At 37.3% G+C, this 13,790-nt stretch overlaps 1 protein-coding gene across 1 annotated transcript; it reads left to right on the forward strand.

Annotated features, from left to right (window-relative positions):
- The first annotated feature begins 471 nt into the window (after positions 1–471).
- On the forward strand, positions 472–12,671 carry LOC127635899 (ubiquitin-fold modifier 1). The gene is made up of 6 exons (XM_052116176.1): positions 472–556; positions 665–721; positions 3,799–3,856; positions 5,242–5,281; positions 6,021–6,053; positions 11,255–12,671. Coding segments are annotated over exons 1-6 (273 nt in total). The 5' UTR covers positions 472–554; the 3' UTR covers positions 11,338–12,671.
- Positions 12,672–13,790: the final 1,119 nt, after the last annotated feature.

Consider the following 13,790-nt stretch of genomic DNA (forward strand, 5'->3'; position numbering starts at 1 on the left):
GGGTGGGGGTTGTACTTACTTGTACATACCCTTGCATCTGACTGTCTTAATCCACCGCTTTCTATTTTTTTCCTCTTCTGATAAGTCATTAAAACGTAAGAGTGTCTTTTTTCTATTGTTCTTGGAGCAAATGGGTTAGTGAAAATAATATTCGCTGTGATCTACTATTCACTCCCATTCAGAGCTGTCGATGTTTATTTACCCTGCAAAAGTTGACTTCAAAGGTCTTTGCACTTTCAACATTTGTTAAATGTAGGCGGTGCATTAACAACAATCTTTACGGTAATACCAGGCTGGCTTGAATCTTGCCTGACAGAAAATACTGTAGTCGAAAAGATTGTAATTTTACCAGTTTGTAAACTGAGGACTTTTTTAATCATCTAAAACATCTAAATATGAGATAATGGGTTAAATATAATAAACCCTGACTAAAAACAAGTATATAGAAAAGAAGGGGAAAGAAAGGTCTATCGAAAGATGACGTGTATCATCGGGTCCTTGCAACTTCCGTGTCGGTGTAAACAGTGTGCAGTGCTTTCATACAAATCTGAAAAATGTAAGTAAAGCCATTTATTACTGTAACAACAATATGTTTGTTATTAGTATCCATTCCATGTGTATATAAACCTCAGTTAATAAGCGTCTCTGTTTCTGTTTCTGTTAGGTCGAAAGTAACGTTTAAAATCACACTGACGTCGGACCCTCGGTTACCTTATAAAGTGTGAGTGACAGATCAGCATTCGGCACGACACATCATCAACATTAATATGCTTACTTTTTCTGCTTGAACCCTTGTGCGTCAATTTAAAAAAAAGTTACTCAGAGGTCCTTAGAGGGAAAAAAAATGTCCTTCTCAGAAAATATTCTATATTAATATTATTTTCCACTTTTACGGACAGATTTTTTTTTAACCAACATCAGACCTGATCATAACTACCAAATATTAATTCATTTTCAGGTTTTTAACACTTGACAACATTTAACATGTTATGCACACACACGTCTCATTACATACATACATACATACATACACACACACACACACACACACACACACACACATATCCATACCAACACACCCACTCAATATTAGCTGCATAATTTTTTTAATTGGCCTGCAGTGCAGAAAATAGGGAAAAAGCACGTATTTACTCCATAGGCTAAACATGAGAAAAATGGTGCCATCTGGTGGAAAATATCAATTTTTATTTTGAAGTCTGGGCTCAGGAATGAAAGCATAATATCATAGAATTAATGGTTGTATGCATTAATGGCACTGGGATCAAAAATTGCTGTTTTAATGGGTTTCATTGGGGACTATTTTGTGTACACTGTGTATTATAGTTGTATTGTGAGAACTGAGGTTAAAATATCAATATTCCCCCCCAAAATACACACCTTTGTCATAATTTATGCCATTGGCATTAACACAGCCAAATTGATAGAAAAAACAAAAATGAAAAAGTCAAAAATGTCCTGAAGGTCACACAAGGGTTAAAGACCAGAATTCAACACATAAACGCCATCAGCATTAATATTCCTGCTTTAACTGCCTCATAAATAAGTGTTAAACGCCATAAACATTCATGTTTATTTTACAGTTATATTCATTAGCATCAACATTCCTGTTTTAGCTGTTATATACATTAACATTCAGTATATTACACGTCATAAATATGTATGTTCCTCCTTTTACTGTGCTATAAATCAGCATTCATCACATTACACATCAACATGAATATTCCTGCTTTAAATGTTTTCATCAGTTCTGATTTGATTGATTCTTAGGCGCATATATTGTTATGTGCCTCAATGTTTCTCTATTTCTGAAGGAGTGTTTACTTCGTTAATTTATTCATTCATCAAATAATTGAATAAAACCTTGGAATTACAGTGCCATTTTCTGTTTTATAACAGAATTGGTAAAAGATTGATCTAAACTCAAGGGCGTAGATTTGGTTTGAAAGTTGGTAGCAATATATTGCATAGAGGCTGGAGACAACCCTGAGATTTTAAGATAAACTAGCAATCATATTCAAAATGTTGGTGTTAAGAAAATGCCATTAAGTGGAAGTGAGTTAATTTTGGGTCAATTCCATGCAAATGTCAACCATAGTACCATGGAAAAAGTGTTAAGCAAGGGAATAAAACCCCTTTTGCTTTGTGTATCCACCTCACTCAAAATGTATTGTTGCAAAAGGATTTTTGCAGTACGACACATGGGCTAGCTACACTTTTTGTAGTGTAGTTCTCATTGTATTTTTATTGCACAATTACAGTTGAAGTCAGACGTTTACATACACATAAGCTGAAGTCATTAAAACTCATTTTTTTAACCACTCCACAGATATAATATTAGCAAACTATAGTTTTGGCAAGTCGTTTAGGAGATCTACTTTGTGCATGACAGGAGTAATTTTTCCAAAAATTGTTTAATGACAGATTGTTTCACTTTTAAATCACTATATCACAATTCCAGTGGGTCAGAAGTTAACTGTGCCTTTTAAGCAGCTTGGAAAATTTCAGAAATGATGTCAAGCCATCAGCTTCTGCTTGGAGGTGTACTGAATTGGAGGTGTACCACAAGTCTGGTTTATCCTTGGGAGCAATTTACAAATGCCTGAGGGTACCACGTTCATATGTACGAACAATAGTATGCAAGTATAAACACCATGGGATCACTCAGCCATCATACCACTCAGGAAGGAGACGCATTCTGTCTCCTAGAGATGAACGTAGTTTGGTACGAAAAGTGCAAATCTATCCCAGAACAACAGTAAAGGACCTTGTGAAGATCCTGGAGGAAACAGGTAGACAAGTATCTATATCCACAGTAAAACAAGCCCTATATTGATATAACCTGAAAGGCTGCTCTGCAAGGAAGAAGCCACTGCTCCAAAACCACCATAAAAAAGCCAGACTACAGTTTGTAAGCGCACATGGGGACAAAAATCTTACTTTTTGGAGAAATGTTCTCTGGTCTGCTAAAACAAAAATTGTACTTCTCCATAATGGCCATCGTTATGTTTGGAGGAAAAAAGGTGAGGCTTGCAAGCCGAAGAACACCAGCCCAATCGTGAATCATGGTGATGGCAGCATCATGTTGTGGGGGTGCTTTGGTGCAGTAGGGACTGTTGCACTTCACAAAATAGATGGTATCATGAAGAAGAAAAATTATGTGGATATATTGAAGCATCATCTCAAGACGTCAGCCAGGATGTTAAAGCTCGGTCACAAATGGGTCTTCCAAATGGACAATGACCACAAGCATACCTCCAGAGTTGTGGCAAAATGGATTAAGGACAACAAAGTCAAGGTATTGGAGTGCCATCACAAAGCCCTGACCTCAATCCAATAGAACATTTGTGGGAAGAACTAAAAATAGCATGTGCGAGCAAGGAGACCTACAAACCTGTCTCAGTTACATCAGTTCTGTCTGGAGGAATGGGCCACAATTCCAGCAATTTATTGTGAAAAGCTTGTGGAAGGTTACCCAAAATGTTTGACCCAAGATAAACAATTTAAAGGCAATGCTATCAAATACTAACCAAGTGTATGTAAACTTCTGACACACTGGGAATGTGATGAAAGAAATACAATTCTCTCAATTCTATAGTACAATGGTACAATTCTCCACTATTATTCTGACATTTCACATAAAATAAAGTAGTGATCCTAACTGGCCTAAAACAGGGAATGTTTTCTACGATCAAATGTCAGGAATTGTGAAAAACTGACTTTAAATGTTTTTGGAGAAGGTGTATGTAAATTGTATTCATTGGCATAACTGTGTTTCAGATTAAGTGTACCTGAGAGCACACCGTTCACAGCCGTTCTGAAGTTTGCAGCAGAAGAGGTGAGTTGATTGACCATTCAACACTTGTGCTCATAAAATCAGAGTTTAACAGTTCAGTCGAGCAGATAAGTATTCATATTTGTCCTATTGCAGCCTTGTTTGAAAGTTGTTTGAGTTGTAGAGCGACGTCTTTGCCATTGAGTTTTGATGTTTCTGTTTGAAATTAGTTAAATAAAACAAATGTAAAAATATGATCAAATCAAAATAATGTAGAATTAAAAGGATATACTGGGTTCATTGCAATTGTGGGAGACAGTCCTGTTGTCCGTTTACACGTGGAATGAAAATTTAGGGGATTCACTCCCACATTTAAATGCGATTATCACTATCGAAACTTTGTATTGTGTACATGACCTCTGTGTCCACAGCCTCCATTGTTAAAATCAATGCAGAACAAAATCAGTTTAAATGAAAGCATGTGTTAAGCCTTAAACATTTAGAAATTAGGTTTTACAAAGTTGACAAAACCCTCTTCATTCCCTGTGGGCTTTCTCGTCTGTTTCAAAGCTATATTCAGAGCATGCAGACCCATGACTTAACAGAATGGCGTTGCAGATTAGCTCAGGTCGTCGCTCCTTTCTTGAAATAATGAAATGCCAAGTCTGACAGCCTCATAATAGGAAGAAGTAATGTGTCAAGTGGAAGGAAAGAGTGATAAAGTGCCTTTTTAAATAAAAATGGACAGGCTAATTTTCAGCTTTTTTGTGTTTTCAGAAATCCTTTTTGGCATTCCTGCTTTAGGTGATGTATTAGTAAAGGTTACGTCAGTTTTTTTGGTAATCCCAGGGACTCAAAATTTGTAGGTGCTTGACTGATAAAATGTCAGAAAAAATAAAAAAATTATTGAATGTGTGAACCCGCACAAAAGTCCTCAGTAAATAAATTAGCAAGCATTCTTATCCAAAAAAGAAACATTGGTATTTGCCTAAGAAGGCTAAAGCAATGACAACAGCTGTTTTCTTTACGGAAAGTTAGCGCACTTAATTTCTCTGTGGTCAGTAATTTTCACAGCCAGGCATGCCCCTTCCTATCATCTTTGGACTCACAGTGTGAAGAAATGCCTTACAGGTGCCTGGAGAGGTTTTCAAAGCCCCTTCAGAACGAATTTGACACTTTTTCTTTTTTACCTTCCTTTGCTCTTTTTGGCACATTCTTCTGCTCAGAAAGAGCCCAAAGAGCTCTTTCCTCATGCTTTTGAAAGCTTCCACTATCTGGCAATACTGACTCTTTAAATTACCTGATGCAAACATAAATTCAAATTGAAGTTTTCTCCTGCTTGACAGATATTTTGTGCAGGACTATTGTTTATGTAAGGTGCCTGGCTGTCAGCGTGAATGGTTGATGGATGCAATAAAACAATCCCTCTTGTTTTCTTTAATTTAAAGTTTAAAGTGCCAGCAGCCACCAGTGCCATTATTACAAACGGTAAGTAACTTATTTGTTTATTCGGGGTGATTTGGGGTTCGGGATGAATATTAGTGTGTGCTAACAAGGCTCGTTTGTGCTAGGGACATGAATGATACCTCAAATTGTTTGGTTTGTTGAGGACAGGTGTGTTATTACTACTTTTAAGTGAAAAGAGTTATGATTTTTTTACAGTATGGCAAATGATGAAACAGGTGAAAAAAAAATCCAAATTGGTTTAGTATAATTTAGTAAGCATTCTTACTAAATAAGCCATATCTACAGACCAGAATATCATTGAGACATTTGGATGGGCTTTTTTGACTAGCAACACCCTAGCGACCAATGAATTTGGTACTGGCAAGCACCACTTTTCTTCAGAAAATGAAAAAATCCAGTTATTATTGCTGATGCTGTGTTGAATTGTCCAACACCATGTAGATTTGATCATGTTGATCCTGTCATTCCATTCAGGCTAAATCATGATGTAATGCTGTGTTGAGTTCTTCTGTAATAATTCTTGTAGAAATGCTAAACTGAAATCCATAACTCACTTTTCTGGCCCAGTACAGACTGGTTATTGTCATTTAGATGCTTTGAAGGATGATTGTTCAGCGTTTCAGTGCATCACCCTCACCAAATTTTTGTTTCTGTGCTTGCCCATCTGTCTGATGTATTGATTGTTTTTCATTGTTTGATTTATTTCTGAATTTGTTTAGATTGCAATGCTGATGATGTCTCTAATGATTTTTTTCTGTAGATGGCATTGGAATCAACCCTGCGCAGACAGCAGGTCAGTGTTGTTTCTTCCCTCGGTCAAGGCTGCATTCTGTTGTTTGTTTGTTTTTGTTTTTGTTTTATCCCCTTTTCTCCCCAATTTTGGAATGCCCAGTTCCCACTACTTACTAGGTCCTTGTGGTGGCATGGTTACTTCAATCCGGGTGGCAGAGGACAAGTCTCAGTTACCTCCGCTTCTGAGACAGTCAATCCACACATCTCATCACGTGGCTACTTGTGCATGAAACCGCGGAGACTCACAGCATGTGGAGGCTCATGCTACTCTTCGTGTTCCATGCTCAACTTACCATGTACCCCATTGAGAGCAAGAACCACTTAATCGTGACTATCGTGACAAATTTACCCCATGTGACTCTACCCTCTCTAGCAACCGGGCCAATTTGGTTGCTGGCTGGAGTCACTCAGGGGTGGTAGTCAGCGTCAATACTCGCTGAGCTACCCAGTCCCCCTATGGCGAAGAAGTTTAATACAGAGATCCATTCACTGCATGTTGAGAGTAAAGTTTGGTTTAACTCATTTAATGTAATGTGTGTCCAAAGACGAGATCCATGCAGTCCATTTTTTTTTTAACACTGAATAAAGTCTCTTTTAGTATCATTTTTGTTCTTTACAGTCAGTTTTAAGTTATAAACAACAAAAATAGAAACATTTAATTCTAAATGGCACGGATGTGTTAAATGTGCGCTCGACCAAAAAACACTGGTGCCCACTGAATTGCATTGTAAACACTTTGTTGTCATTACTGAAAAAAAAAAAAAAGTTGTCTTAATTAAACACTACTTGAGATGTCAAGTTTAACTCATTTAAGGTTAACTTATTTATCTTAAAAGTCTATAGACTTAACATTTTATGTGTTAATAACTCAAATTGAGGCAATGGGGAATACCCTTGCGCTTGAATTATTTAATTAAGTTTCCTTGGTCAAAGGGAACATATGAGGACATTTAAATAATAATTGTTATTAAGAATTCAATGCAATGTGAATCGAGAAACAAATTGATAGCTTGTGTAATGGAATAGAGTGAAATCACAAAATCTGTATCAATACTCAGCTTTACTATAGTTATGTTTTATAGTTTGCTATATAAGGAAAGAGTGAATGAAAATTTGTGTATTCAGACACAACTTCAGACAATATTTGTATAACTATACATGTGTTGCAATTGAGTTCCAATCTGACCATTCAGACTTAGACACAATCACTCCAAAAAAAAAATGGATGTTAAAGGAATGTTGCGGGTTCAATACAAGTTAAGCTCAATCGATAGCATTTGTGGCATAATATTGATTACCACAAAAATGTATTTTGACTTGCTCCTCCTTTTATAAAAAAAAAAAAGAGCTAAAATCTGGGTTACAGTGAGGCACTTACAATGGAAGTGAATGGGGCCAAAAAGTTTAAATGTATTTAAATTTACGAGCCACGAGCCACGTGATAAGATGCACTGATTGTCTGTGTCAAAGCAAAGGCAACTGAGACTTGTCCTCCGCCACCCAGATTGAGGTGAGTAAACGCGCCACCATGGGGACCTAGTAAGTAGTGGGAATTGGGCATTCCAAATTGGGAGAAAAGGGGATAAAAACATATTTATAGCCACAAGAAATAAACAATATGTGTTTTAACATGATTTTAGTGTGATAAAATAATGAATGAAAATGAGGGATGTGTGGAAATACATTTTTGTGGTAATCAATATTATTCACAAATACTGTCGATTGAGCTTAACTTGTATTGAACCTAGAATATTCCTTTAATCATATTTTAAATCACAGGTTATTCGGATAAGGTTACCTTGAAAAAATTTATTTTAACTGCAAAAATTAATGGGTTTGAGTCGGACATGACAAAAAAAATTTATTCGTGCTGCTTGGCTGAATGAAGTCTCTGTGCCCCAGCAGCATCTGGCTCTAATGTCGTTTTGTAATGACAAAATGTTTTAATATTTCCAAGGATCGCACAAAACTTCAGAAACATTGACATTTCTGTCTTTTTTATGTTCAAAATGTTTGTTTGTTTTTGCTGTAGTCCACTTTCTGTCAAACCTGTTGATACCATTCAGTTTTAACCATTCCATGTTGTTTAACTTTGTCTTGCCCGTGTTCTTTCATAACAATCTTACAAAATTATTTAATCTCACTATCTGTCGTTCACTCGTGTTACTGATTGTTTTCCATTTCTCTGCCTGTCCTTCATAATGTTCTGCATGCAAATGCATAGATGACTCTTCTGTTTACTGACTGATATTTTTTATGCTTGTCTGCCTGTGGGACCTTTTTGAGAGATCGGATGATATGCTGAAAGAATCCTTTAATAGGCCTTGCATTTAAATGACACATATTACCTAATGAATATTGATGATGTGCTTCAAGGATGCTTGCACCAATAATATCAGTCCCCATAATTATGAGATGATTCCCTTGAGATTTTTCCCTTAAATGTTTCTTTATGTTTTGCTTGTCATTTAAAACAGCAGCTGGTTAACCCTGTAACCCGTGAGCAGAATATCTGTCAGGATCTGTAATATGTTATTCTAATGACTTACAGCACTGTGCTGCATGTAATCGCATGGAAATGGCCCATTATATATCATACATGTCATTGGTTGAGCCCTTAAATGTCATCTGTGCTGTAATTAATTAATTTTATAGCAACAACATCTAGCCCGACCCCAGCATGCAACAGGTTTTGTAAATCTGCATGTACCATCTGTATTGCTTTGCAAGTTACACCATCCCCTACTAAATATATCTTATATTCAGACACCTGAATAGACCCATTTCTTTTTCACATGATGAGTAAATTTCTTACATGGGAATGAACCAACCAACAGCATCTCATTTAGGTGTCTAAGTGCTTTCATATCATTTTGTGAAATGCCAAACCAGTCTCATGGCAAATCATAATAATAGTATGAGATGGCAAAATTATACGAGTTGGCTCGCACAAAAATGTACAACGTTTACTCCCATAGAGAAGTCTAACCCCTTACACAAACCCTAAACCTAACCATGATTTATTAGGAACGTATCTAATGTACCACAGAGGAAAGAAAACATCGGGTTTGGAACAAGAAGAGGGAAGCGTATGACAGGTTATTGACATATGTTGGATAGGAGGCTAGCCAAAATGTGATGCCTGTATTGTATTGATTTAAAATTGCGTTTGTTAATCGGTTAGTCTCCATGTGAATAAAATTCAAGCAAAGTCGTGCGCGTTATTACACAATGTCATGAGATCATGTTGGAAATGCCATTGTTTGATGAATGCCGATGAAAGCATTGGTGTTTGACAGATAGGGGTTCTTCAATGGCCGATGCTGAGACAACTATCTTGAGAGCAGGGTGGCATTAATGACTAAATATAATGTGCACAAAAATGCTGAAATGTACACATTTTACCAATAACTAATGAACATTTAAAAATATTATATTATGGCCTGTGTAGCTCAGTGGTAAAGACACTGGCTACCACCCGTGGAGTTTGCTAGTTCAAATCCCAGGGCATGCTGAGTGATTCAGCCAGGTCTCCTAAGCAACCAAATCGGCCCGGTTGCTAGAGAGGGTAGAGTCACATGGAGGTAACCTCCTCGTGGTCACTGTAATGTGGTTCGTTCTCGGTTGGGCGCGTGGTGAGTTGAGCGCAGATGCCGCTGTGGATGTGTGAAGCCTCCACATGCACTATGTCTTTGTGGCAACGCACTCAACAAGCCATGTGATAAGATGTGCTGGTTGACTGTTTCAGACAAGGTGGCGGCTGGGATTCATCCTCCACCACCTGGTTTGAGGCGAATCACCACGAGGACTTAAAAGCGCATTGGGAATTGGGCATGCCAAATTGGGAGAAAATGAGAAAAGGAAAAAATTTGGTGTTATCCATTGACAAAGCTGTTGGTAGCTATACACTCACCTAAAGGATTATTAGGAACACCATACTAATACTGTGTTTGACCCACTTTTGCCTTCAGAACTGCCTTAATTCTACGTGGCATTGATTCAACAAGGTGCTGAAAGCATTCTTTAGAAATGTTGGCCCATATTGATAGGATAGCATCTTGCAGTTGATGGAGATTTGTGGGATGCACATCCAGGGCACGATGCTCCCGTTCCACCACATCCCAATGATGCTCTATTGGGTTGAGATCTGGTGACTGTGGGGGCCATTTTAGTACAGTGAACTCACTGTCATGTTCAAGAAACCAATTTGAAATGATTCGAGCTTTGTGACATGGTGCATTATCATGCTGGAAGTAGCCATCAGAGGATGGGTACATGGTGGCCATAAAGGGATGGACATGGTCAGAAACAATGCTCAGGTAGGCCGTGGCATTTAAACGATGCCCAATTGGCACTAAGGGGCCTAAAGTGTGCCAAGAAAACATCCCCCACACCATTACACCACCACCACCAGCCTGCACAGTGGTAACAAGGCATGATGGATCCATGTTCTCATTCTGTTTACGCCAAATTCTGACTCTACCATCTGAATGTCTCAACAGAAATCGAGACTCATCAGACCAGGCAACATTTTTCCAGTCTTCAACTGTCCAATTTTGGTGAGCTCTTGCAAATTGTAGCCTCTTTTTCCTATTTGTAGTGGAGATGAGTGGTACCCGGTGGGGTCTTCTGCTGTTGTAGCCCATCCGCCTCAAGGTTGTGCATGTTGTGGCTTCACAAATGCTTTGCTGCATACCTCGGTTGTAACGAGTGGTTATTTCAGGCAAAGTTGCTCTTCTATCAGCTTGAATCAGTCGGCCCATTCTCCTCTGACAACAAGGCATTTTCGCCCACAGGACTGCCGCATACTGGATGTTTTTCCCTTTTCACACCATTCTTTGTAAACCCTAGAAATGGTTGTGCCTGAAAATCCCAGTAACTGAGCAGATTGTGAAATACTCAGACCGGCCCGTCTGGCACCAACAACCATGCCATGCTCAAAATTGCTTAAATCACCTTTCTTTCCCATTCTGACATTCAGTTTGGAGTTCAGGAGATTGTCTTGACCAGGACCACACCCCTAAATGCATTGAAGCAACTGCCATGTGATTGGTTGATTAGATAATTGCATTAATGAGAAATTGAACAGGTGTTCCTAATAATCCTTTAGGTGAGTGTATATACACAGTATGTTTGTATATGTTATGTTTTTATTGGCCGAAAATACTGTATGTAAAATAGTATATCTCTCCACATCTACAGGAAATGTGTTCCTGAAACATGGCTCAGAGCTTCGCATCATTCCCAGAGATCGAGTCGGAGGAAGCCACTGTCCTTGGATTTGACTGTCCAGTGATTATCTGTCACAGACGATGAACAAACTTGTGTATTTATTGTCCGGCCTTGAGATGTCAATTCTCAGCTACTCTAACAGACACCACTCCGGTTACAAATCTGTCAAGAGTGCCTCACAGATCTTACAGTGCCGCCATCACAGTCCCCTCTCATAGATCTTTGTTTGCAGGACATAAATAATATAGAAAAGTTGTTTTGTGCCCCAGATTTTAGAATGATTATATACAACTCTGGTCTTTCACCAAATTTTCCAGATTTTCTAGTGATGTTTCAGACTGTTTAGTTGTTTATGGATATTGTTTTTGTAGCGCACATTTTCAAAATCAGAGTTTGAACAGTATTTAATGTGAGACAAGGCAAATTCACAGAAAGCAAATCATGAATTCTTCTTTTTTGAATTAATTTTTTTAGGTTCCTATCAAAGATATATTGTACAAAAGCGATCTGTTATTCCTCCCTCCAGAAACACATGTTTTGAGCTACGTATTATATAAGTATGATTGTCAGATAATGAAAATGTCATTGTGATGAAATTCATCACACTGCCATTTTGTAGGTCACTAAATATATAAAAGTATGGGTAAACAATAAAGCTCTAAATAGAATACAAAACAAACATTTCACAATAGACTTACTATGTAAAACAGTGTTTAATAAATTAACATTATCTTCCCATACGTATTAAAAAATTGCAATGTTGCATACATCAATTTGTAGTCTTTGATTTTCATTTCTAAAAGGTCCACATTACTAACTTCTCTCGGGTCACTCTAGTCAGCAGTTCTTTTCTTGAATTAAGGTTTAAAAACATTGCTTACTGAAGCATTTGAACAGAACATTAGACTGATGAATTACAGGCCTCTACCTTTGCTTTTACACCCTCTATTAGTGCTAGGCAGAGGAGGAGGGTCTGACTATTCTGTCCGATGTTATAATGGATCTTTCATTTGTTTTAATAAAAGAGCAGGCATGCAGTGCCCTTTCCCTGCCACTCATTACTGAGGAAAGGGGAGAAGTGCATTACAAGTATAGCAAGGCCAACATTATTCAAACAGACATGCTACTTTGGATCACATTTGAAAAGGCATTGCTTGCCTCCAGCCTCATTTGGCAGGAAATGATGCGGTTTGTTCATTAGCTGTGGAGCAAGCCGTGCTTTTACAGAAAAAATGAACTCGCCTCCATAAAATGTCAAATTGAAAAACATCAACAAAAAAATGTCATTACAGATACTTTTGCAGATGCACTTACCTTATGAATTAAAAGAAGAAAGCTTTGAACACATTGTCTGTGTTTGTACATACTACACTCAAAAAAATATTTTAGCCCATTTTTAATATTTCAATTTAATAACAAATTTCCATCTAATTGAATTGCCTGATCTTTATCCAAATAAAATTTATAAATCTTAAAAAATGCTAGTTTTATTAATTAAATTTTCTTCAATACTATTCAATTCAATTAGATGGAAATGTGTTATTAAACTGAAATGGATACATCATAAAAATATGTTTGAGTGTATTGTCTTTTGAATTTGTTGAATTTAATAGATTATCATTAACCATGTTTCTATGTTTGTAATGGTAAGGATAGACTTCAAAAGTCTTCTTTATATTAAAAAGATGCACACTGGCGAGCAGTGATGTAGTTATTTGCATAAATTCAATTCCTCGTCACAAGTAAGAGGCGTACTTAAGCAAATTTGTGGCAGAACTGATGAATATTAATGTTAGATGTTGATTTATATAGGGATTATAGATAAGATTGTCTGTATTTAGAGGATAAAATGGGCCTGGCACCATGTCTCTAATAGCGTTAAGTGTTGTCTTGTATATGTATCTTTGTAAGATAAGCTTAAGAAACATGTTTGTCATACCTGTTTATGTGCCTACACATATAGGTACATTTTGTCCTCATATTTCTATAGAAACACCTCATCCAGAAGAGCAGAAGTAAGAGGTTTGTCTTCTCTGTTCTTGAAAAGAGAGCTTGAGAGATTGGAACAGGCACATGAAGACCGGCTCTCTGAATTACTGTTGTCAAATAAGTCATATTCTTCTCCCACCTCCTCAGTCGCTGGATGTTGTCCACATAATTTACAGATAAGCTATCGCTGTCTGTCCATTTTGCTTCTCACTTAATGTATCTCTGAGATGGAAAGATCCGTGACATGAATTTAGATTCAGCTTGTCTTTCTCACACAGTCAACCAGCAGATTCATTTTCTTGAGTTCACAGAACAAATTAATTTGCTGGGTTTTTCAAGCAAAGGAAACACTAGCTTTGGTAGTTTATTGAATGTGTTTTACTGCCATTGTGCTTCTCCAGCACAAGGTTTCGGTCACAGCAATAAATGTTTTGATTTTACAACTCTTATCTATCTGTCTGTCAAGTCTAGTCTTGCCTTGCTTCTTGTCACCACCATGAACTGTATGCCTCAAAGA

This window comes from Xyrauchen texanus, chromosome 43, assembly GCF_025860055.1.
Source record: "Xyrauchen texanus isolate HMW12.3.18 chromosome 43, RBS_HiC_50CHRs, whole genome shotgun sequence".
Classification (NCBI taxonomy): domain Eukaryota; kingdom Metazoa; phylum Chordata; class Actinopteri; order Cypriniformes; family Catostomidae; genus Xyrauchen; species Xyrauchen texanus.

Bases quoted from the DNA above. Each gene is read 5' to 3' on its own strand.
- LOC127635899 (XM_052116176.1), top strand. The intron at 5,282-6,020 runs GTAAGTAACTTA...TTTTTTCTGTAG, and splicing joins CAGTGCCATTATTACAAACG to ATGGCATTGGAATCAACCCT. The intron at 6,054-11,254 runs GTCAGTGTTGTT...CCACATCTACAG, and splicing joins CAACCCTGCGCAGACAGCAG to GAAATGTGTTCCTGAAACAT.